General features: G+C 35.2%; 1 protein-coding gene across 7 annotated transcripts in view; it reads right to left on the bottom strand.

The window, feature by feature from the left end:
- The window catches only part of ATF7IP (activating transcription factor 7 interacting protein), a 116,157-nt gene that overhangs the window by 35,693 nt on the left and 55,037 nt on the right, over positions 1–25,427 (bottom strand). For all 7 annotated transcript variants that reach the window (XM_014347106.4, XM_034935409.3, XM_034935411.3 and 4 more), the window contains exons 6-9: positions 18,868–18,933; positions 9,272–9,345; positions 8,611–8,699; positions 4,774–5,412 (exon numbers count right to left, since the gene is read on the bottom strand). In XM_014347106.4, coding sequence (XP_014202592.3) covers positions 4,774–5,412; positions 8,611–8,699; positions 9,272–9,345; positions 18,868–18,933 — 868 coding nt within the window. The remainder of the gene's footprint in view (positions 1–4,773; positions 5,413–8,610; positions 8,700–9,271; positions 9,346–18,867; positions 18,934–25,427) is intronic.

Here is a 25,427-nt window from a genome sequence, read left to right as displayed (position 1 = left end):
ACCTATTGAGATTATTTAGGGTTTCCTGTTTGGTAACATGGAGTTTTTAAATGCTGAAACAGCCCATCCTTTCTTTCTGGAGATAAAACCCTCTTGGTCAAACTATGGCATTCCTTTCATTTGCAAATCTTCAGAATGCATACAGAGTAAACAATTTATGTTTAAAAAAATACAGGAAGTTAAACTACCTATGTATTCCCATATGTATATATATAAGTCTGTATGTCTAAAAAATCAAGTTGGGTTAATATTCACCTGTTAAAAGAGAAGTATTCCAGGGTACAGAAGTAAAAAGAATGCCCTTTGATTTCTCCTACCTTATCTGAATTACTTTCTTTTTGTAAGAAGAATATTAATATATTATCTATTTATTTAAAAATATATTCAAATTACCTCATTTATTACAAATGAGCATCTGTTTTGGACTATGAAGTTCCTGAAAGACTAACAAAACTAATTTTAGGCTACTGATGTTACACAGTGGAGTATTAAGATACACTAGGTGATATTACCAAAATATCAGTGATTACTACCAAAGGTTTTTATATACAATGTTAAAATACATTCATTTGCATTTGAAACACTTCCATCTTCAAATCAAAATAAAAGATAACTTTACATAAAAAGTAGATGAGGAAGTTTCACTTTTGTATTTTTATTTTTTAATTCTTTATTTTATTTATTATTTTTTTTCTTTTTGAGACAGAGTCTTGCTGTCACCCAGGCGAGAGTGCAGTGGCACAATCTTGGCTCACTGCAACCTCCATCTCCCAGGTTTAAGAGATTCTCATGTCTCAGCCTCCTGAGTAGCTGGGACTACCAGTGTGTGCCACCATGCCTGGCTAATTTTTGTTTACTTAGTAAAGACCTGCTTTCATCATGCTGGCCAGGCTGGTCTCAATCTTCTGGCCTCAAGTGATCCACCTGCCTCAGCCTCCCAAAGTGCTGGGATTATAGGCATGAGCCAACATACCTGGCCTCATTTTTATTTTTTGTCATAACATTTTCATATAAGAAAATTCCTAAAGATGCAAGAAAGATTTAGACTGCTTAATAAAAGGTTACACACACATTTCTTTGTTACCCAGCATGATTCTCTCTTAGACCTAATTGCCTCAGAGCTATAAGTTAATTATTCACAAAACTGTAATAATATTCCTTATTCTAGATTCTCAACTAACATTCCTTGCCCGTTATTACAGATTTTTTCCCTTGATTCTTAATGTAACATCTTATAGTTCCATTGCATTGCTTTTCCTTTCTTCTACAAGATCTACCTTGGATGACTTCTGGATATAAATATTATAACTCCATCTATCAAGCAACAAAACTGGTCAGGATGTAAAATAAGAAATTATAGCTTAAAATCCTATCATATGGAATACGTCTCCATAAAAATACAAATAAAAGTAAATAAAATTAAAAAGCACTTTACAGGAGTTAAACTGGCAGTTATCTCTTAGTAGCTCTGGATAATAGTATGAACATAAAAAAGGCAAACACTTCGCTCATTTAATTATGTCCTTGAAGAAATGGTTGAAGAAATAATTGCTGTGTTTAAACTCTCGTTTTTTTGTTTTTCTTTCTGAGACAGGGACTTCCTCTGTTGCCCAGGCTGGAGTGCAGTGGCACGACCATGGCTCACTGCAGCCTTGACCTCCTGGGTTCAAGCAATCCTCCTGCTTCGGCCTCCTGGGTAGCTGGGACTGCAGGCATGTATCACCATGCCAAGCTAATTTTTTATTTTTTGTACAGATGGGGGTCTCACTATATTGCAAGGCTGGTGGCGAGCTCCTGAGCTCAAGCCATCCTCCTGCCTCAGCCTCCCAAAGTGCTGGTATTACAGGCATAAGCCACCATGCCTAGCCAACTCTAGTTTTATATAGTCTTAGAACAAGATGTTTAACGAAATCTGAGAGTGTACATTGTATATGGATTGTATATAACTTTCCCCCAAATCTGCTCTTTTTTTAATGTCTAGTTTAGTAAATGGAACAGCATTTAACAATGTCTTAGAAAGCTGAGTCATCTTTGAGTTCTCCATCTCTTCCACACATCTAAACTTTTATTAATTACCAAGTACTGCCAATGCTACCTCTTAAATAACTTTTAAATCTCTTTCATACCACCATCTCTCATCTTGTACAGTACAAGAGCCTCCAGCCTCTTAATTGGTCTTCCTAACACTATTCTTACCCATTCCAAACCATTCTCCATACTGTAACCAGGGTTCATGGATGTCACATTACCCCCTACAAAAACCCTTTAACCGTATTTCCCCCATTCTTCTGTTCATTACTTCATATCTTTCCAGATTTCCCATGTTCTCTTTTGTCCTCTCACAAAAACCTGCAAATTCTAACACTCATCACATTTATAATTAATTAGTTATTTACTTACCACATTCCCTATTTGATTGTAAGCTTGGTGAGATCATAGTGACTATTTTATACATTTCTGTGTATCTAAAGAACCTAAGATAATATAGACATTCATTACTTTGTGAATGAATGAAATTAGCTATAGTTTGAGCTTTAAATTTCCAAGCCCTTAGGAGGACATTTACCTCACTATAAACAGAAAATACTGATTTAAAATCCATAAGGATATACTTAGCTACAATAAAATACATACAAATGCATGAACATACAGCATATGTTCTTTTAAGTAAACATAATACCCACATAAGTATAGAGCTTAGAAAATTTTAATTATATAACCTAATTAATTAATCACAAGCTACTAAATGTAGTAGAGATGTACCGAAGTTTGGTTTCAGTTTAGGTTTTGGGAATCCTAAAAAGCCAAATGCCTACTTTAACGTCATTTATGGCACTGCTGAAATTATACCTGATCAAATAACATATTATAAGTAATAATTTATTAATAAAGTCAGAAATGAAGAATAAGCAAATTCATAAGATCTCATTTTAGTTAGCATTATGAAAAAAATACAAAGCTTGTCATTCACATTTATTCATTATCAAATGTAGGTAAGCATTCTAAATGGAACTTGAAATGAAGATCTTGATATAATTACATATTAAAAATATATAAATGTACATGTTAAAATATACAATTTTATGTTTAGAAATAATTGTACATTATCTCAGAATGCTATACCAATTAATGATTGTGAAAACTTACTTTTATATAAAAAAGTTAAGAATAGTCAAATGAAACAGACTGACATGAATTACTAATAGTGTACATCAACCAGATAATTTGGGGAATATATCCTTTCTATAAAAATTGTAAGAGAACAGAATAATGAAATTATAATTCTGACACTTTTAGAAGTGTTTGGAGTACAAGCATGACATTAAACAAAATACTCTTAAAATATTTCCTTTCAAGCCATGGTTTTTCAGGAAAAGTTCTCTATTTAAGAATATATCTCATCTCATGACCATGAATTTAAAACAATGTCAACTTTGCCTCAAAATTTCATAAGGAGGAAAACCCAAAATCACATAAAACAATGTCCATCACTAAATCATCTGACATTAAAAAATACTAAGAACTAAAAGAAAAAGAAGTTACAGAAAAATAAACTATCACCCAAAAATCTTGTATGTCCACTGACCTCAGTTAAAAGTAAGCATCTCTTTTAGTGTTGTAAACATGAAAGAATATCCAAAAAATAATGTGGTAGCAGATAACACTAACAAACATTTGCCCTGTACTATGCAAACATTTAAATTGTAAATACTATAAATAATAATTACACTTTCATATAAAACATTAGTTTATTCTTATAAATATGATAATGATGAGTGATATCCAGCTTCAATCCAACATTAATTTTGATCTGCCATTCATTTACTTTCTTAACAACTCTGTGAAATACCGTCATTATTTTATATGAGAAAACACTTAGGGAGTAACTACACTAGTAATGGCTATATGACAAATAAAAACTAAGGCTTGTACATCTCACTTATAAAAGTAATTTTGTACTTTAGAATTTGTTTCCTATATTACATGGTCACTTACAACATCAATAAGAAAAATACTGTAGCAATTTTACTAGACACATGATGCCTACCCTTGCCTGACTTTCCAAAAGTAGTGCGCATAAATGTGAAGTCAGAAATGAAGAATAAGCAAGTTCAAGAATGCATACAAAACAAACTCTTTCTAGGAACTAGGAAGACACAGAGTTTGGCAGATTTTAAACAGGTATAATCAAGTGCTCCTTTTTGCAATATTTCTAAGTAAAATACAAACAATCATATAATATGTCATATGGGAAAACACAGAAAAGATAAAACAAGAAGGACTCAAACATTTTATAGCAAATGTGAAAGAAAAACTTATTTTTAAGTTGTTCAAATTTGGAAGCTATGAATGAGTGCACAAAGGATTTTCCAAATGGGTAAGGAACATAAACGTGTCTTTTTTTCTTAAAAGCATATATTATGTAAATTTGATACTTTAAAATGTTTTAAACGATATTGCTGGCAAATGTATCATAAAAGTAACTCATAATGCCTGCCACAAAGCCATAAATTAAAAATTCACCAAACTTAGGAAAATTACTAAAAGATAAAACACAGATACTAACTTCTAATTCAAAATAAAACCCCTCTCAAGCCCCATTTTAGCAACATCATTTCTCTCAGGTATCTAAAAAATTACTAAAAATAATCAAGAAAATTCTATTTATTTTGCTCTTCCAATAACGCTAGCCACTTAGAAAAAAAAAGTTCAATCATTACAAGGCTATTAAGATGCTTGCATTTCTAGTATTAAACCTACATGGTGACTTACCAATTCTTGGGGTGGTATTGCTGTTCTGTTCTGCAGCAGACGAAGTACTAAATGCAGAAATTGGAATTTTCATCTGTATAGGACCTCGATTAGTTGATGGACTATAGAGTCCTGATGGGCCCACTGTGGGTAAAGAAGTCCTTGTGGCTTGTACAATAGAGTGTGCCGTTGGAACAGCCTGCACAGCAAGTGTTGTTCCCAATGGTGCAGCACTGGCAGTAGGGTTCCTTTGAATACTAGGACTGGGCACAGAAGGAACGTTGTTTGGTTTAGTGGGATTTGGCAAGGATGGCAAGGATACTGGATTTTTGGTAAGACCACTCACTGTAGGTGGGCTTTGCACAGAAATGAATTCAACATTGCCAGATGGTTGATTAGTCACCAAAGTCCCTGGATGGCTCTGTAGAAGCTGAGGCTGGGAGGATACTGCAACAGGTACATGCAAAATCACTGGCAAAGGCTGTAAAGAGATTGTAGGCTGGGGATTTCCACTAGGCACCTGAGTAGTAGCAACTACAGTAGCTGTATTGGGTGCAGGAAGAACTGACGTTGCTGTGAGGGAACCCGAAGTCACTGGAGTCTGCAATTTAGGTTGACTACTGACAGCTGCTGGAGGAGTGACAAGATTGGTTGAAGATACTACAGAAAGAAAACAGAAGCCTCAGTTTAAATGGTTATATTAATTTATCAACTAAGAAAATATGACAGATACAAATTAAATACATTGTGTAATACATTGCAAAGACTGTAAAGTCTTTTATCATGAAATTTTTTTCCAGATTTAAATTCCAAAATTTAATTTAGAATTAAATTCATAGAAGCATTTTGCATGTAGTTTTAGTAAATTACAAAAACAGCACATGATTGATGATTAATATGCAAGACTACTGAGGATCAAAACGGTCTCTGAAAATTACTATAATCACTTTAGAGTACCTAACTAGTAAACAAATAAAAAATACTAAAAAGTTAACTAAAAATATATATTTTTGAAACTACATTAAAAACATTATAAATGCCTTACAACACAAGTAATATATAAACTCAAATAGTAAATCTAAAAAGAGTCATGACCATTAATGAATAACAGGTAGGCTTACTCATCGTATTTTATTATTTGAACCATGTCTGTATCTTTGGATCAAGTTTGAATGAATTCCTTGGGAGAGGAACTATTGAGGGGAGATTCCCTCTACTGACACCCTACTGACATTGTATGATATGGAAAACAGCACTGAGCGAAGATGACAGATGAATTAAGAAGAAATGAGGTAGCATATACAGAAGAACAGAGAAAATACAAATGCTGGTCACTAGTTTTATAATAATTTTCAACTACTTGTGTTTATTCTCATTGGAACAGGTTTAAAATACATGACCAAACTTCTTTCTCACTGATTTATAGTCTTTCCAAAAATAACAGGTTCACTAGAGCAGCAGTTTCTCAAAGTGTGGTCCAGCGGGGTGCCTGGGGTTTTCTGAGACCCTTTCAGGGAGTTTGCAATGTCAAAACTATTTTCATAACAATGAGACATTATTTGACTGTTTAAATGAGCAGACATTTGCACCAATGGAGCAAAAGCAATGCTGAGTAAAACTTCTGATGCTTTAGTACAAAAATCAAGGTAGTATAATGGGACCAAACATCGCTGCATTCTTCATCACATGCTTACAGTAAAAAACAAAGTCAGTTTTACTTAAGAATCCCCATGATACAGCGGTAAAAACTATTAACTTTATTATATCTCAACCTTTGAATAGGGGTTCTTTTCTTAATATTCCATGTGAAGAAATAGGCAGTACATATAAGACAACTACTGCGTGCCAAAGTAGGATAGTTAAGGAAAAATGCTTGTGCAATTGAGCTATAAACTCAACTAGCAGTCTTTCCCATGAAACACTATTTTTACTTGAATGAATGACCTATAGACACACTGATAATTCACGTGTGGGTATTTTGAAGATCTTTTCTTAAAAATAAACTAGGTAAGCCAGTCACTTCAAAGAAAAAAGCCCAACTGTATTTATCAGCAATAATAACATTTGGGTTTTAAAGCAAAACTAAGAACATTAGAAAAAACTTGTATCTGTCATTGAAAGCATGACAGCTCCCTAAATCCTTAAAATACTTCTCTGAGTAGAACTGATAGTAAAATCAGTAAATGTAATTTTTAAAAATAATATTTATTAATAAAATGTGTCATTTGGAAGATTTGCATAACTTGGTGAATAGTTTTCAAATGATCAATGAATAATATTAGTAAAACTCCATCCAAGTGCAAGATAGAGGAATGGATTTTTTTTTTTTTTCTAAGACAAGGTTTGCCTCTAGCGCCCAGGATCGAGTACACTGGCGCAATCTTGGCTCACAGCAGCCTACACCTCCTGGGCTCAGGCCATCTTTCCACTTCAGCCTCCTGAGTAGCTGGGACCACAGTTGTGCACCACCATGTCCGGCTACTTTTTGCATTTTTTGTAGAGAGAGAGTTTCACTATGTTGCCCCGGCCGGCCCGGAACTCCTGAGTTCAAGCAATCCACCTGCCTCGGGCCTCCCAAAGTGCTGGGATTACAGTCGTAAGCCACCACGCTTGTCCAATAAATGGATTTTAATGGAGGAGTTAGAAAAGTTCTTTGGTGTGGTTTCAGATTACACTTCACAACCAACCTTAAAGAAACTACTACTGGATAGTATTAAAGAAGAATATCCACAATTATCTGTAAGGGCTAGCCCTTTTCCATCTATATATTTGTAAAAGACTGGATTTCTTTCATATGCTTCAGCCAAATCAACATTTTAAAACAGACTAAAAGCAGATATAGATATGAGTATACACACCTTTAAGCTATCTTTAGCTGTCTTAATGTCTCAAAGTATTAAAGAGATATGTAAAAAATGTAAGAGAATAATGCTCTTTGTGCTGCTATTTTTAAGCTTGGAAAATACACAGTTTCATTTTAAAAAGTTTTTTGTGTTAGACATTATGAGTTTACTATTACTTTATCTATTTTTATATTTATTATTTATTTTTTTTTTTTTGAGAGGAAGTCCCACTCTGTTGCCCAGGCTGGGGTGCAGTGGCGTGATCTCGGCTCACCGCAAACTCCACCTCCCGGGTTCAAGCTCAATTCTCCTGCCTCAGCCTCCTGAGTAGCTGGGATTACAGGCACCAGCCATCATGCCTGGATAATTTTTGTATTTTGGTAGAGACAGGGTTTCACCATGTTGGACAGGCTGGTCTCAAACTCCTAACCTCAAGTGATCTGCCTGCCTCAGCCTCTCAAAGTCCTAGGATTACAGGCATGAGCGACCAAGCCCAGCCTACTATTATTTTAAATGAATAAACATTTTAAAAACATTTTTAAATTTCTGTTTAATTTCTACTTCATTTCGACTGATAATAAATATCAATGGATGTAACCCACATAAACAAAAGTTCTGGGGTTCTTAATAATTTTTTAAGATTGTAAAGGGATCTAGAGACCAGAAAGTTTGTGAACTACTACAATGAGATTTGAATATCTATACTGTATTTTCACATATACTTATCTATGACCCTAAATTTTTTTGTTTTAAGAGACCAAGTGGATTCCATTATGTTGCCCAAGCTGACTTGAACTCCTGGGTTCGGGTAATCCTCCTCAGCCTCCTAAGTAGCTGAGACTATAAGCATGTGCCACCATACCCAGTTTGATCCTGAATTTTTAACAAAATTTTTGTACTTAGACCAATGTGCCCAATTTCTTAATCCATTTCAACCTCAAAAGAATGTAAGAAAAGAGAACCAAAGCCTTTAATTCCTAAGAAAATGTATTTTGGTATTTAAAAAAAAAGTTACCTGTATTCACAGGAGTTTGAAAGGATGGTGGTGCACTCTCGCTTACATTTCTTTTGGACTCCAGCATCTGTCTCACTGTGCCTGCATTTCTATGAAATACATATACACACAAATAGTCAATAGATATGCCACTCAGGGAATACCAACTGATATCTAGAATAAGCAGTGGCCCACAGGGGAAAAAGGGTGGCTAGACTTGGGTTTCACAACCCTAAACTGCAAGCAAAAACAGTGAAGCATAGCTGGCACAAAGACTTCTAAATGCTGGGGTCTATGGCATTAGGGAAGAGTCTTAACTCTTGTATTCTAATGTCTGTTATCAGTACTTAACCTGAATACCAAAAGTAGGTCCTAATATATACAGACATTAGTCTTTCTCACCCTTAACAGAAGCATTTCTCAATTACTTGAAAGAATACTATTTAAGACAAGTGGTTAAAGAAATATATAGTGACCAAAGAATGCCTTATAATAAGTTAGCAAAAGTATTATTCACAGATGAACAATATAATGAAGCAGAAAAAGAAAATATACTAACCAAGTACACCAAACACTTATTTCTACATAAATACCATGATTACACTGCAAGATTCTTTGACCAAATAAAGAAAGTAGAACTTTGTTCTGTTTTTTAAAAACTAGACAGACTATGAATTCTCACCTGTAAGACATGTTATTATTGCTGTTGACATCATTTACAGTTTTTCCTGGTGATACTGGTGGGTTGGGTGGATGCTGGGGGAGGAAAAAAAAAATCAAGGTAAAAATAAAACTCAACACACAGGGAATCTTTAAAAAAAAATTAGACCTGTAGATGCCTGTCAATATATTATCTGTCACTGTTCTAATATAATGGGAAACATTGCCAGCTGAGACAATAATTTGAATCTTGGCATTATCACTTGTTCATTGTATCTTAAGCAAATCATTTACTTTGCTGAAGACAACTGCTTATCATTTGAGAGATTAATATAATAATTCCTGCATCTCAGTGTTCTTATGAAGAATAAATTAAAAACACCAGAATGGCTCACATGCTGTAAGAGTTTAAAAAACATTAACAATATAAATCTAAAGAATAACCAGACTCACTCATTTAACAAATAGCTAGTGAATGCCTACTATGTAGCAGGCATCATATTAGCACCAGCAATTCAACAAATAAGTGGTATCCAATGTCACAAATCAAAATTATTTTTAAGTTGTTTTTTAAAAAAATACTACCTACCACTATGTGACTTAAATTATTTAATAAAATGTCACAAATCTAAGCTTCAGTAACAACTTATTTCAGCCTTTCCCCCCAAAACCAGGGAATACAGAAATGGAATTATAACGTCTACATATTAACTATCATTATTTAGGCCTCCATCATTAATAACACTATCATCATTTATCTCTTAAAACAAGGCTGGGCACAGTGGCTCACACCCGTAATACTAGCACGTTGGGAGGCTGAGACAGGCAAGGATTGCTTGAGCTCAGGAGTTACAGACCAGCCTGGGCAACGTAGCAAAACCCCATCTCTAAAAAAAAAAATACAAAAATTAGCCAGGCGTGGTAATACACGCCTGTGGTCCCACCTTCTTGGGAGGCTGAGGTGGGAGGATAGCTTGAGCCGAGGAGGCAGAGGTTGCAGTGAGCCGAGATTGTGTCACTGCACTCCAGCCTGGGTGACAGAGCCAGACCATGCCTCAAAAACAAACAAACAAAAAATGGAAGAATAAAATATCTCTACTCAAGACTAAGTCAAGTGTAAGAATAACATATTAAACCAAAGGTAATAAATGCTTAGAATTACATTGAGCAGATGCCATTAATCACTCTTCTTAACAACAAATACATCTTGCTACTTTTTATATGACACAACAATAATTTCAACCTTCTAGTATGACATTGCATTAGATACGTGTAGAGGGAAAAACAATAGAATTAAGACAATCTGCTATAAAGGTGCTTAAAATCTGGCTGTCAAGATAAACAAATGTAAAACAAGAGAAAAGCAAATTAAAATAACTGTGTAAGGCGAATGGAAAAAGCTTAAAAAAGAAAAGCTTTTAGGGAAAGGAATGCATCTTTAAGCACATTGTTGAGTAATTTTTTTTTTTTTTTTGAGATAGAGTCTCACTGTCGCCCAGGCTGGAGTGCACCATCCTGCGGCACCATCTTGGCTCACTCTAGCCTCCGCCTCCCAGGCTCAAGCGATTCTCCTGCCTCAGCCTCTGAGTAGCTGGGATTACAGGTGCCTGCCACCAGGCCCGGCTAATTTTTGTATTTTTAGTAGACGTGGGGTTTCGCCATGTTGACCAGGCTGGTCTCGAACTCCTGACCTCAAGTGATCTGCCCGCCTCAGCCTCCCAAAGTGCTGGGATTACAGGCATGAGCTACTGTGCCTGGCCATCATTGAGTAATTATTACACTCAAAATGGTTAAGATAAAAGAATATTTCAGGAGAAAAACAAGAAGAATAAAAGCATAGAGGATAAATAAAACAAATGGTTTAGAACACAGGAGTCATTTGATGGAGGATTTTTGAAAACTGTGGTATGATCAGCAACATGTCAGAACAGGAAGTCCCCTCTGCTTCCCATATGGAGATGACTTAACAAGATAAGCATCATATTGCCTGCATGAGATTTCCACAAATTAGTTGAGAGGGTATGGCATCCCAGGTGAGCACAAGGCCAAAAAGAGGCACACTGGAACAGTTAGGAAAATACATTGCATTTACTCACTATACCCCATCAACCTCCCAACACAGCTTCTACATCAGAAAGGAAAGAGAAAGTTGGAGCTTGAATCCAACTGTTTAAGAAAGATGCCCAACGCATTAGATTTTGTCTTACCCAACATGGAGGACTAATCTGGAGCAAGAACTGTGACTATGGCACTTCGGATGCCTGTGAGCCTCAGAGACCAAAGGCAGGACCCTCAACTTGATAGAGCACCAGAAAAACTGCAGTAACACAGACAGACAGCAGGGGAAGCACTAATACAACAGCTTGCCAAAGTACCAGAGGCTGCTATAGCAAAGACAGGTACCAGAGGGAGCTTCAGAGTGGAGAGGCAAACCTCTTCAGATGGAAGAGTACAAGCAAAAGCCCAGAGAAGACACATAGCCAAAAAAAGATGTTAGAGGCCCACAGACTCTCTAACAAGGATGACTGGTGAAGCCCTTCCTGTGTACAAGAGTCCACAAAGACTGGGAGATGTGGCTGTTTTTTCAAATGCTAAAATTTCAACAAGCATACAAATAAACAGAGAAACATGGTCCAATCAAATAAATAAAATAAATATCCAAAAACCAACCCTAAAGTAACAGAGAGCTATGAATTATCTGCCAATGAATTCAAAATAACTATCATTAAGACACTCTGGCCAGGGCTGGTGGCTCGTGCCTGTAATCCCAGCACTTTGGGAGGCCGAGGTGGGCAGATCACCTGAGGTCAGGAGTTCAAGAGCAGCCTAGCCAAAATGGTGAAACCTTGTATCTACTAAACATACAAAAATTAGCCGAGCGTGATGGTGGGCACCTGTAACCCCAGCCACTCAGGAGGCTGAGGCTGGAGAATCGCTTGAACACAGGAGGCGGAGGTTGCAGTGAGTGGAGATTGCGCCGTTACACTCCAGCCTGGGCGACAGGAGCGAAACTCCTTCTCAAAAAAAAAAAAAAAAAAAAAAAAGATACTCAATTAGGTGAAAGTGAAAGAGACGACAGAAAACAGCAAAATCAGGAAAAGGGTGCATGAACAAAATGAAAATATCAACAAAGAGAAACTGTAAAAACATATCATAATACAAATTAAAAAGCTGAAGAATACACTGAAATGAAAATTCACTGTAGAGAATCAAGAGCAGACCGGATCAAACCGAAAAATAAATCCACAAGTTTGAAGACAGGTCATTTGAAATTATCAAGCCAGAGGAGCAAAAAGAGAATGAAAAAAAGCTAAGAAAGTCTAAAGGACTTTTGGGACACCAACAGGCAGACCAATATACACATAAGGGAAGTAAAGGAAGACAGAGAAAGATAAATAATTGTTGAAAATGTCTGAAACTGGAAGAAGAAAATGGAGATGCAAATTCAAGAAGCTCAAAGACCTCCAACTATTGTTAACCCAAAAACATCTACACTGAGATACATTATAACCAAGCTGTCTGAATCACAGTAAATAATCTTGAAAGCAGTAAGAGAAAAGCAACTCATAACAACACACAAGGGAACTCCCATAAGATAACACGCAGATATCTCAGCAGAAATCTTGTAGGCCTGAAGGAGTGAGATAATATATTATCAAAGTGCTGAATCAAAGACCTGCCAATCAAGAATACTATACCTGGCAATAATATGCTTCAAAAATGAAGGTGAAATTAAAATTTTTCCCAGATTAGTAAAAGCTGAAGGAGTTTCATCACTATACCTGTCCTAAAAGAAGTGCTGAAGAAAGTCCTTCAAGTGGAAACTAAAGAGTGCTACACAACATCATGGAAGCATACAAAAATATAAACTTCTCTAAGAAAATGTTGATAAGGAGAAAAATACAGAATCCTGTATTCTTGTTATATTGGTGCATAAACCACTTTTAATTCTGGTATAGAACTTAAAAGCTTAAAAAAACTAAAAATATGTTAACAGATACACAACATAAAAAGATGTGATATACGACAACAGTAACATCAAGTCATAGTGAGGCAGATATAGAGTAGCGCTCTTATATGATTAAAGTTATTTGCAGTTTAACATAGACAGTTGTAACTTTAGGATGTTTTATGTAATCCCCACGGTAACCACAGAGGAAACATCTAAAGAAAATACACAAAACGAACTGTAAAAGGAATGGAAAGCACACTACTATACCAAAAGAAAAACAAAAAGCAATGAAACACGAAGGAATCAAGAAACAAAAAAAAGCTACAAGTCATAGAGAAAAAAACAAAATGACAACAATAAGTCCCTTCCAATGAGCAGTTTATTTAAATGCAAATGGATAAAACTCTCCAATCAAACGACAGGTTGACTTAATGTTTTTAAAAATAAGATCCAACTATATGCTGCCTACAAGAGGCTCACTTTGGATCCAAAATACAACACAGAATGAAAGTGAAAGGATGGAAAAATATATTCCATGCAAATGGTAACAAAAAGAGAGTAAGGATGGGCCATACTTATGTATGACAAAATAGACTTTAGGTCAAAAACTGTCAAAACAGACAATAAAGGACATAATGATAAAAGGGTACTTTCACCAGCTGTAACACACACACACACCCCTACATCAGAGCTCCAAATATATGAAACAAACATTGAAAGAATGGAAGGGAGAAACAGACAGTAACACAATGATAGTAGGAAACTTCAATACCCCACTTTCAATAATGGATAGAACCATCAGACAGAATATCAACACAGAAACAGAGAACTTTAACAACACTATATGCTAATTGGACCTAACAGACACATAGGATAAGCTATCAAACAACAGCAGAATACACATTCTTCTCAAGAGCACATAGAAAATTCTCATGGATAGGTCGCATGTCACAACCCACGTCTTAACAAATTTAGAAAGAATGAAATCATACCAAGTATCTTTTCTGACAATAATGGAATGAAACTTGATGTCAACAGCAGAAGAAAAGTAGGAAAAGTCACAAATATGTGAAAATTAAACATGCTGTTTAAACAAAAAAAAACAACAAGTCAAAGAAGAAGGTAAATTACAAGATATCTTCAGACAAATGAAAATGAAAACAAAATATAATAAATTGTATGCAGTGAAAACAGTGGTAAGAAGGAAGTTTATAGTGGTAAAACACAAACACAAAGATCTCAAATCAACAATCTAGCTTTACAACTCAAAAAACTAGAGGGAAAAAACTAAACCCAAAATTAGCAAGAGGAAAGAAATAATGAAAATTAGGGTGGAAGTAAACAAAAATAGAGAATAGAAAAGCAAAAACAAAACTTAAAAGTTGGTTTAAAAAAAATCAGCAAAATTGATAAATCCTTAACCAGGCTAACTAACAAAACAGATGACTTTAAAGATGAAAAGAAATGAAAGAAAGAGAAGACATTAGAATTGATGCTACATAAATGGAAAGGATTACAAGAGACTACAATGAACAATTACACACCTGCAAACTTGATTACCTAGAAGAAATAAATTCCTAAAAACACACAACCCACCAAGACTGAATTATTAAAAGTAAATAAATAAATAAATCTATAATTATTAAGGAGACTTAATCAGTAATAGAAATCTCCTAACAAAAAAAGCCTAAGGCCAGGTGCGGTGGCTCACTTGAGGTCAGGAGTTCAAGACCACCCTGGCCAAATGACGAAAGCCCGTCTCCACTACAAATACAAAAATTAGCCAGACGCGGTGGTGCAGGCCTATTATTCCAGCTACTCAGGAGGCTGAGGCACACAAATCACTTGAACCAAGATCACATCACTGCACTCCAGCCTGGATGACAGAGTGAGACTCTGTTGCAAAAATAATAATTATTAATAAATAATAAATTTTAAAAATAAACAAAATTAACAAACAAAAACCTAAGACCAGATGGCTTCACTGGAGGATACTACCAAACAATTGGTAGTATTCCAAGAGGAGTACTTCCAAATAGGAGTACTTTCAAATTCCATTTATTAGGCAATCATTACCTTGATACCAAAGTCAAACAAAGATACTAAAACTACAGACAAATATCCCTGATGAATACTGATATAAAAATCCTCAAGAAAATATTAGCAAACCAAATTCAACAGCATGTAAAAAGATTATACACCATGACCAAGTTGTTTTATCTGAGGAATGCAAGGATAGGTCAAGATATAAAAATCAATGTAACATATTAACAGAACAAAGGACAAAACCCACATGATCATCTTAATTGATGCAGCAAAAGAACTTGACAAAATTCAACACCCTTTCATGGAAAAAAATAAATAAAACACTCATCAAACCAGAAATGGAAATTATCTCAATTTAACAAAGGCCATACATGAAAACTCCATGGTTAACATCATACTCAATGGTGAAAAACCGAAAGCTTTCCTTCTAAGATCAGGAATTAAGCAAGCATGCCTACTCTTGCCACTTCTATTCAATATAGTATGAGAAATTCTAAACCAAACAATTATGCAAGAAAAAGAAATAAATGGCATCCAAATCAGAAAAAGAAGTATAAATATCTTTGTTCACAGATGATATGATCTCATATGTAAAAACCCTAAAGACAACTGTTCAAACATATGTAAACTCAGCAATGTTGCAGGATACAAAATCAACCTGCAAAAATCAGTTGCATATCTATAAACTATAAAAAATATAAAAAAGAAATGAACAATATAATTTATAATAGCATCAAAAAGAATAAAATACTTAGGAATACACTTAAAGGGAGAAAACAATTACACAATAAAAACTACAAAACAATGTTGGAAAAAGTTTAAAGACACAAATAAGTGAAAAGACATCCTGTGTTTATGGATTGGGAAGTCTTATTATTGTTAAAATATCTGTATTACCCAAAGCAACCTGCAGATTCAATGCAATCCCTATCAATATTGCAATAGTGGGTTTGTTTTTTTTTTCCAGAAAAAAATCCTAAAATTCATATGGAATCTCAAAGTATCTTGAATTGCCAAAATAGTTTTGAAAAAGAACAAAGTTGGAGGTTTTCAAACTTCCTGATTTGAAAACATATTACATATTAGGCTAAGTTAGCCAAGGGGGCGGGGGGTGGGGGAACCACACAAAATATATTACAAAGCTACAATAATCGAAAAAAGTGTGGTGCTGGCACAAAAATAGACAGTGACCAAAGGAACTGAATAGAGAGCTTAGAAATAAACTCACATATATGGTCAAATGATCTTCAACAAAACTGCCTAAACCACACAACGGGATAAGGACAGCCTCTTTAATAAATGGTGCTGGGAAAACTGGATATATACACGCAAAAGAAAGAAGATGGACTCTGACAAAATATATAAAAATTAACTCAAAATTGACTAAAGATTTAAATATAAGACCTAAAACCATAAAATTCCTACAAGAAAACATACGGAAAAAGTTTCATGACATTGGATTTGGCAATGATTCTTTTGTATATGACACTAATAGCACAGGTAAGAAAAGCAAAAATAGACAAACAGAACTGCATCAAACTTAATAACTTCTGTATATGAAAGGAAACAATCGAGAGAAAAGGAAACAAAGGATGCAAAAAAGTTGCAAATAATTTATATAAGAGTCAATATTCAGCATATATAAGGAATGCCTACAACTTAGTAACAACAACAAAAATAAGGAACTTGATTTAAAAATAGGCAAAGAACCCGAAGAGACTTTTCTCCAAAGGAGATACATAAATGGCCAACAAGCATATGAAAAGATGCTCAACATCACTAGTCATTAGAGAAATGCAAATCAAAACTACAATGAGGTATCACATACATCCATGAGGATGGTCACTATCAAAAGAACAGAAAATAACACGTTAGCGAGGTTATGGGAAATCTGGAACTCTTGAGCACTACTGGTATAAATGTGAAATGGTGCAGCCTCTATGAAGAACAGAATGGGGGCTCCTCAAATATCTAAAGGTATTACCATACAACCTAGTAATTCCTCTTCTGGGTATATATGCAAAAGAATTAAAAACAGGATCTCAAAGAGATAGCTGCACTCCCATGTACATTGCAGCATTATTCAAAATAGCCCAAAGATAATAATGGACCAAGTGTCCATCAATAGATGTAACAATAATAAAAATAAAACCAGAAAAGGGTAGCATGAGGGAGTCCACTTACGGTGATGTAACAATTTTATATCTTGACTGTGATGGGGGCTACATAAATCTATACGTGTGATCAAAGTGCATGGAAACATAAACACAGACAGACATAAATGCACAATGAATTTTTAAATACACATGTAAAAACTGGTAGAAACTGTTAAGTCTGTAAACTACTTTGTAAACAAAATTGTCAATTTCTTCACTTTGATACTGTACTACAGCGATAAGATTTCACCACTCAGGGGAAGCTAGGGAAAGAGTTCATAGGGCTCTATGTACTATTGCTGCAAAAACAGGAAAGAATATATGAACATGCATCAATACAGAAAACCTCTAGGAAAAATGATTACTATTTATTGATATTGGCAATTTACTATGTGCCAGACAATGGAACTATCAAGATGAAGAAATGGACCTTGTTCAAATAAAAAAATTAAAAACAAAAAAAATTCAGGAGGAAAAGAAAATAAATCCAACTAAAAACTATAATGCAATATATAAAGTATTATATTAAAATATGAATAATAAAGGAAATAACAGAAGAGTGGCAAAATGATAAACAAAGGAAAAATGAAGGAAACACCAACAAGCAAAAGCCAGACTATGGAAGTCAATTTATGCTATGTTTGGACTTAATTGTATACTTTAAAAAATATTCAAACTGTTTAAGTCAATAAAGTGACTTAATCTAATCTCTGTATATTACAATTAAAGCATAAAAGAGGACTGACTACATGGGGAAGAAAGGAAGGGGAGAACAGGAATACTACAGGCAGTAGAATACTAAAATACTTTGGGGAAAATAGTAAGAGACCATACTGGGAATCTGACAAGAATGCAAAATGAAAGAAACAAGGTAAGACAAATCCCTGAAGCCTAATTTTAAAGATGGACAGAAAATACAGCTTCAAGAATTGCATAACCTAAGGGGCCAGTCACAATGGCTCATGTCTGTAATTCCAGCACTTTGGGAGGCCAAGGTAGATGGACACCTGGGAGTTCGAGACCAGCCTGGCCAACATGGTGAAACCCCGTCTCTACTAGAAATACAAAAATCAGTCAGGCATGGTGGTGGGCACCTGTAATCCCAGCTACTTGGGAGGCTGAGGCAGGAGAATCACTTGAACCCATGAGGCAGAGGTTGCAGTGAACCAAGATGGTGCCACTGCACTCCAGCCTGGGCGACAGAGAGACTCCATCTCAAAAAAAAAAAAAAAAAAAGAATTGCATAACCTAAAATAGAATATAAATGTTGATATACGAGAATAGTAAATGAGGATTTGAAAGGGGTTCATTAGTTCTAGGGCTGAAGATCCAGAAATTACATAGAGGAGTACACAGTATGCAAGCAAATTTCAGATTTGTAATACAGTTTCCTCCTAATTCAGCATTTCCTAAGATTACCACTTAGTGCTAAATATTAATTATGCAAGAATAGAAAAATTTTACTTCATGTCTTTTCTTAAGATCTTCTTTGGCTGCTTCAAAGCGTTTGGTTAACCTGGCTATCTTGGCCTGAAAAAAAAAAAAAGACAAAAATGAATGGAAATCAAATAGTATTACAGCATTAAAAAAAAAAAACATGAATATATAAAAAGAAACCTATAGAAAACAGGATCCTCAGAAGATAGCTGAGTAAAGAAAATAAATTAAGTTGATTATAAACTATATACTTGGAAAATACAGTTATGACTAAAACTAAGTGACCCCTAAATTCAGTACTCAGATGTAAACACTCTTAATTAGGTTAGCCTATTTCTTCCTCGAACTTTTGAGTGTTGCTCACTTACCAGTACATTCCTGAATATGTAAGCCTGTGTTTTGTTATTTTTTTAACACAGTTGTAATCACACTTGATTTTCTCATTGAGAATTATAAAGTGGAAATATCTGTAAGTCATAAAAGATCCCTTGCCAATACTACATATGGATGGATGTATAGGCTTTACTGTGACACTTTCAACAGAAGTGTAAATGAATGCTCATATATTACTTTTTCACAAATTAAATTACATATTCTGTTAGTCTTTAACAATCTGATAAAAACATTACCTTGGCTAGGCATGGTGGCTCACACCTATAATTCCAGCACTTTAGGAGGCCGAGGCAGGTGGATCACCTAAGGCCAGAGTTCGAGACCAGCCTGGCCAAAATGGTGAAACCCCATCTCTACTAAAAATACAAAAATTAGCCAGGCGTGGTGGCACGTGCCTGTAATCCCAGTTACTCAGGAGGCTGAAGCAGGAGTATCGCTTGAACCCGGGAGGCAGAGGTTGCAGTGAGCCAAGATCGCGCCACTGCACTCCAGCCTGGGCAACAGAGTTAGACTCTGTCTCAAAAAAAAAACAAAAAACAAACAAAAAACCCATTACCTTGTTTGTGTCAACATGGTCAGTGAGATTATTAATCATTTGTTGTACTTATACAAACTCCCTGATCACATATTTTGCCCAAATACATATTGAAAGGAAATCTGAGAAAAAAAAAAGCAGAACAAAAAGAAAAATAAAAATTATCATTTCACCACATGAATATTGGTAGTATCTCCTTTCAGTCTTTTACTAAGCATAGACGTAATATTCAACTGTTTCTGTTGCTGTTGCTGCTGAAGCCATTTTAAATTAAACATATTTTCAAGAAAATTAAACTTCTGAGTGTATTCATGAGGCCCTACCTAAGGAAGAGCTCTGCCAGAGAATTTATTTTATCCAATAAGGGCATACATTTCATAAAAATGAGAAAATGTTATGATTTACTTTTAAAGTTTCTTGCAGAAAGCAGTCACTTCTAGAGGAGACCCCAAATCTTAAAATGTGCTTAAGTCCAATATTATGGCCTAGGCAATCATTACCTATGACTCTCAAAGGTAAAGATTTTCCTAAGGACTTAGTTATTTATGCATGTTATTAAGGCTCAAGATCATAAAGCATAATTTCATATCCTTAACATGGATTTACCTTTCTGATGACTAAAATATCTCAAATAACTTTCTAAAAAGGTAAATGGGAAAGCCAGGTGCAGTGGCTCATGCCTGTAATCCCAACACTCTGGAAGGCCAAGGTGGGCAGATGGGTGACAAAGCGAGACTCTCTCTCAAAAAAAAAAAAAGAAAAAGAAAAGAAAGGTATATGGGAAAGGGAAGGTATTTTCTGTACCCCAGCTCATGCGAGAATGTCATTTTTTCTTTAGTCAAATCATATAGGTGGGCCAGGCGCAGTGGCTCACGCCTGTAATCCCAACACTTTGGGAGGCTGAGACAGGTGGATCACAAGGTCTGGAGTTCAAGACCAGCCTGGTCAACATGGTGAAACCCCATCTCTACTAAAAATACAAAAATTAGCCAGGCATGGTGGCGCGCGCCTGTAGTCCCAGCTCTTCGGGAGGCTGAGGCAGGAGAATTCCTTGAATCAGGAGGCAGAGGCTGCAGTGAGCCGAGATCACACCACTGCACTCCAGCCTGGATGACAGAGCAAGACTCTGTCTCAAAAAAAAAAAACAAAAAAAACTAGGTGGTTACACTAAAAATTGCATAGTATGCATAATATTATTATTCTATTTTTACTTAAGCCCCCCCAAAATCATCTTGTATATGTCACATGTATAGAAAAAGATCTATACATTCCAAGGTTAAAAGTAGTCACCGCTGGAAGCTATGATTGGCAGAAAGTGGGAAAGAAAGTGAACTAAGGACCTCATTTTCACATCACATAGATTTGTGGTATTCAAACCCTTTTTTAAAAGAATTATCATTTTAAAAATGAATCCAGTAGCAGAAAAACAAACTCAAAATGTGGACACTGATTTATAGTTTTCTGATATTTAATATTATAAAACAGAGAAATCAAAGAGCAGCCTTTTTGTTTTTACATAGGAAGCTGTACAATTCTTTTTTAATTATAATTCAAAATATCTGCCATACTGTGTCTAAGAATGGCTATTTTGGTAAATATTCTGAGACATTTTTTAAAAATGAATAAACAAGTCATTTTTGTAACTCCAGAAAAGTGATATTCTATTACATTGGGTTTTATTTGGGAAACTAGACAAACCAAGAATTTCACTGCATATGTACCCAGGAAACCTCTTAGGAAATAACTCTGTCTACAAAAAAAAAGAGGTTTCCTTAACATCAAGGTTGGCCTATAACAAATATTACTGCTCATAAAAGCAAGTAAATAAACAGACCCACAGTTTCTATTATTTAAAACTGTCTCCGTATTAGGCTGTCATAAATTTACTTCATTGATAGGGAACAGGAGCCGAGGCTGAAAGGAAAAAGTAAAATAGACATTTTCAGTTAAATCTACTTAAAATGGCATTTTCTAAGTCATAACCAACGGAATGTTATATTCCAGAGTGTGTTGACAGCTTTTCCATTTCTGTAAGAAATCTAGTTGAAATTCCGAGTATTATGAATTTGAACTATACTGTGATTTGAGAGGAATCAATCAAGTCTTCCTATTTAAGAGAATAGTACTAATCACTGTTGACTCCTGTTTTCTTATTCTGTCCTTTTTCTTCATAATGGTCTTAAAATTTTATTTTTTGGTTTATTCTTAAGTGCTTACTCATTTTTAAATAACTACCATATGTGAAATCTTTTTCTCATTATATTTTCTAATTGGTTATTGTTGATATAAGGAAAACTATTAGAATATATTGTCCTTATATGAGGTAGTTGCTATATTTCCTTCTTCATTCAACAGTTTGCCAACTTAATTCTATTGGGTTCCCACTTACCAATTGTTACTCATTTCTTTTTCCTGTCTCACTGTATTGCCCAAGACTGACACCAAAGCTCTAAATAGCAACATCTATTAATAGGCATTTTCTCATTCTCAACTTTGGTAGAAATATTTCCAATAATCCATTATTAAATATGATATTTACAACAGGTTTCTGAAAACCCTTTAAGAGATTCAAGGTATTTACCTCCTATTTTTTCCATGAATGACCAGTGAATTTTAATAAATCCTGATTTGGCATGTACTGAGATGGTCACACTATTTTTCACCTTTCCTACATTAGCAGAGTGACGTATAATTGTTAATACTGAACCGAGTTTGCATTCTTAAGAGAAATCTATGCTGGGGAATAAAACTAAACTATGTTTTTTTTCTCTTCTTGTGCTAGAGGTTTCACAGATGGGCTTACTTCATCTAATGGAAGTCTCATCTTTCTCCATACCCTGAAACAGTTTACATTAGACAAGAATTACCTGTTCCTCAACAATTTGTCAGAATTATCTGGCAAAGCTTTCTGGGTTCCATGACTTCCTCAGAAATAGATCTTTGACTATAGTTTTCATACAGTTCCTCAAAACCTAGCTTTCCTGCTTCCTTTTTTGAGACAGAGTCTCGCTCTGTTGCCCAGGCTGGAATGCAAGGGCACAATCTCGGCTAACTGCAACCTCCGCCTCCTGGGTTCAAGCGATTCTCCTGCCTCAGCCTCGCTAGTAGCTGGGATTACAGGGATGTGCCATCAAGCCCAGCTAATTTTTGTATTTTTAGTAGAGACGAGGTTTCACTATGTTGGCCAGGCTGGTCTCGAACTCCTGACCTCAAGTGATCCACCTGTCTCAGCCTCCCAAAGTGCTCGGATTACAAGCATGAGCCATCACACTTGGCCTCCTGCTTCCTTTTTGTATACAACAGATTTCATTGGTACAAGGTTGTTAACATAAAAACGTTCTTAAAGAATCCCTTCTGGATCTTGTCTCCTTTTCTAATCCTTGTGCAGTTTATTTGTATTTATTTTATTTCTAGGTCAAAGATTTATCAGACCAATAGAACAATTTGTCTCAGATGTATTCAACTGAACAAATTGTCCCTGGATAATTATACTAAAACATATTAAGCCAAAAGTCAAAATATCATATTAGCTAACAGGAAATTGTTCTGAAATACGCAGTAAGAACGAATTCAAAGTTTTATTTCCAAACCAACTGCACCACATAAATTTAGCCAAAATGAGCACAATTGATCTCAACAAACTCCTCTCATGATCTTGCACTATGCTTTATATTTGTTATAACAGGACTCGATTGGCTAAGTGTTACTATACCCAGAGTGAAGGGCAGAATCAGGCTGAACTATGTACACATTGCAAAACAGGCAGCAAAATGTGGGTAGAACGGTTGCCAACAATTGCCACATGGGTAGTATCTACACCAAAAAAACATATTTCCCTCTCTAGAGCACAATCATAATGATATTTGATTTTGTATGCTACTGAAAATAAGTAGATATTAATTGAAACCTAACTGTTATAAAGTTAAGATGTTAAGTGTAATCCCCAGGGTAACCACTAAGGAAAAAACTAAAAATATATATAGGAAGAGAAATAAGAAGGAATCAAAATGATATACCAGGAAAAAATCAATTGCAAAACAAGGCAGTAATGGAGAAAGTAGAAACAAAAAAGGTATCAGATATAGAAGAAAAGTAAAATTGCAGAAGTTTTTCCTTATTAGTAACTACTTTAAATGTAAATAAACTCCTTGATTAAAAGGTAGAGATTGGTGGAACTGATAATAAATCATGACCAAACTATATACCATCTGTAAGACTTCATCAAAATTTAAAAGTTTTGTGCATCAAAAGGCATTATCAAGAAGTTGTAGACAAATTACAGAACGGGAGAAAATATTTGCAATCATGTATCTAACAAGAGTTTGGTATCCTGGGCCGGGTGCGGTGAGTTTGGTATCCTGGGCAGGGCGCGGTGGCTCACGCCTGTAATCCCAGCACTTTGGGAGGCCGAGGTGGGCAGATCATGAGGTCAGGAAATGGAGACCATCCTGGCTAACATGGTGAAACCCCATCTCTACTAAAAATACAAAAAATTGGCCGGGCGTTGTGGCGGACGCCTGTAGTCCCAGCTGCTCGGGAGGCTGAGGCAGGAGAATGGCGTGAACCCGGGAGGCAGAGCTTGCAGTGAGCCAAGATCACACCATTGCACTCCAGCCTGGGAATTGGCAGGAGACTCCGTCTCAAAAAAAAAAAAAAAAAAAGACTTTGGTATCCAGAATATATAAATAATTCTTACAACTCAACAACAAAAACGCAAAAAATCCAAATTAAAAATGGGCAAAGGACTTTAATAGACATTTCTATAAACAAGCACATATGATTGATCAACAAGTACATGAAAAGTTGATCAACATCATTTATCATTAGGGAAATGCAAATCAAAACCCTAATGAGATACCACTTCATACCATTCAGATGCTATAATAATAAAAAAAGAAAGTAAAAATAACAAGTATTGGTGAGGATGTGGAGAAATGGAACCCTCATACATTGCTGGTGGGAACAGAAAATGGTATAGCCACTGTGGACAACAGCTGGGTGATTCTTCAGTAAATTAAACAAAGAATTACCATATGGCCCACAATTCCACACCTAGGTATATTCCTAAAAGATCTGAAAACAAGTATTCAAACAAACACTTGTATACAAGTTCAAAGCAGCATCATTCACAATAGCTGAAAGTAGGAACAACCCAAATGCCATTCAATGGATGAACGTATAAACAAAATGTGGCACATACCGCCATATAATGGAATATTATTTAGCCCTAAGAAGGAATGAAGTACTGATACATGCTACAAACACAGATTAAACTGGAAAACACGCTAAGTGAAAGAGGCATGTGAAATATGCAAAATAGGTAAATCGATAGAGACAGCAGATTAGTGGTTGCCAAGGGCTAGTGTAAGAGGAAAAGAAGAGCAAATGCTTAATGGGCAAAACGTTTCCTTTTGAGTTGACAAGAATGTTTTGAAACTAGATAGAGATTGTGGTTGTATAAAATTGTGAATGTACTAAATAACAATGAATTGTACACTTTAAAACAGTTTGGTATCTGAATTTTATTTCCATAAAAAAACAAAATACTGGAACAAGACACAAAGAGATGGGAATTAAATTGGGCACATGATCATGGGTGAGTGAACAGGGGAAACAATACGAAGTCAAAAGCCTGGTATCAAAATACAATAAACATTAA

This window comes from Pan paniscus, chromosome 10, assembly GCF_029289425.2.
Source record: "Pan paniscus chromosome 10, NHGRI_mPanPan1-v2.0_pri, whole genome shotgun sequence".
Lineage (NCBI taxonomy): Eukaryota > Metazoa > Chordata > Mammalia > Primates > Hominidae > Pan > Pan paniscus.
Note: the sequence above shows the minus strand (reverse complement) of the source record. Positions and strands in the feature narration are given on the sequence as shown.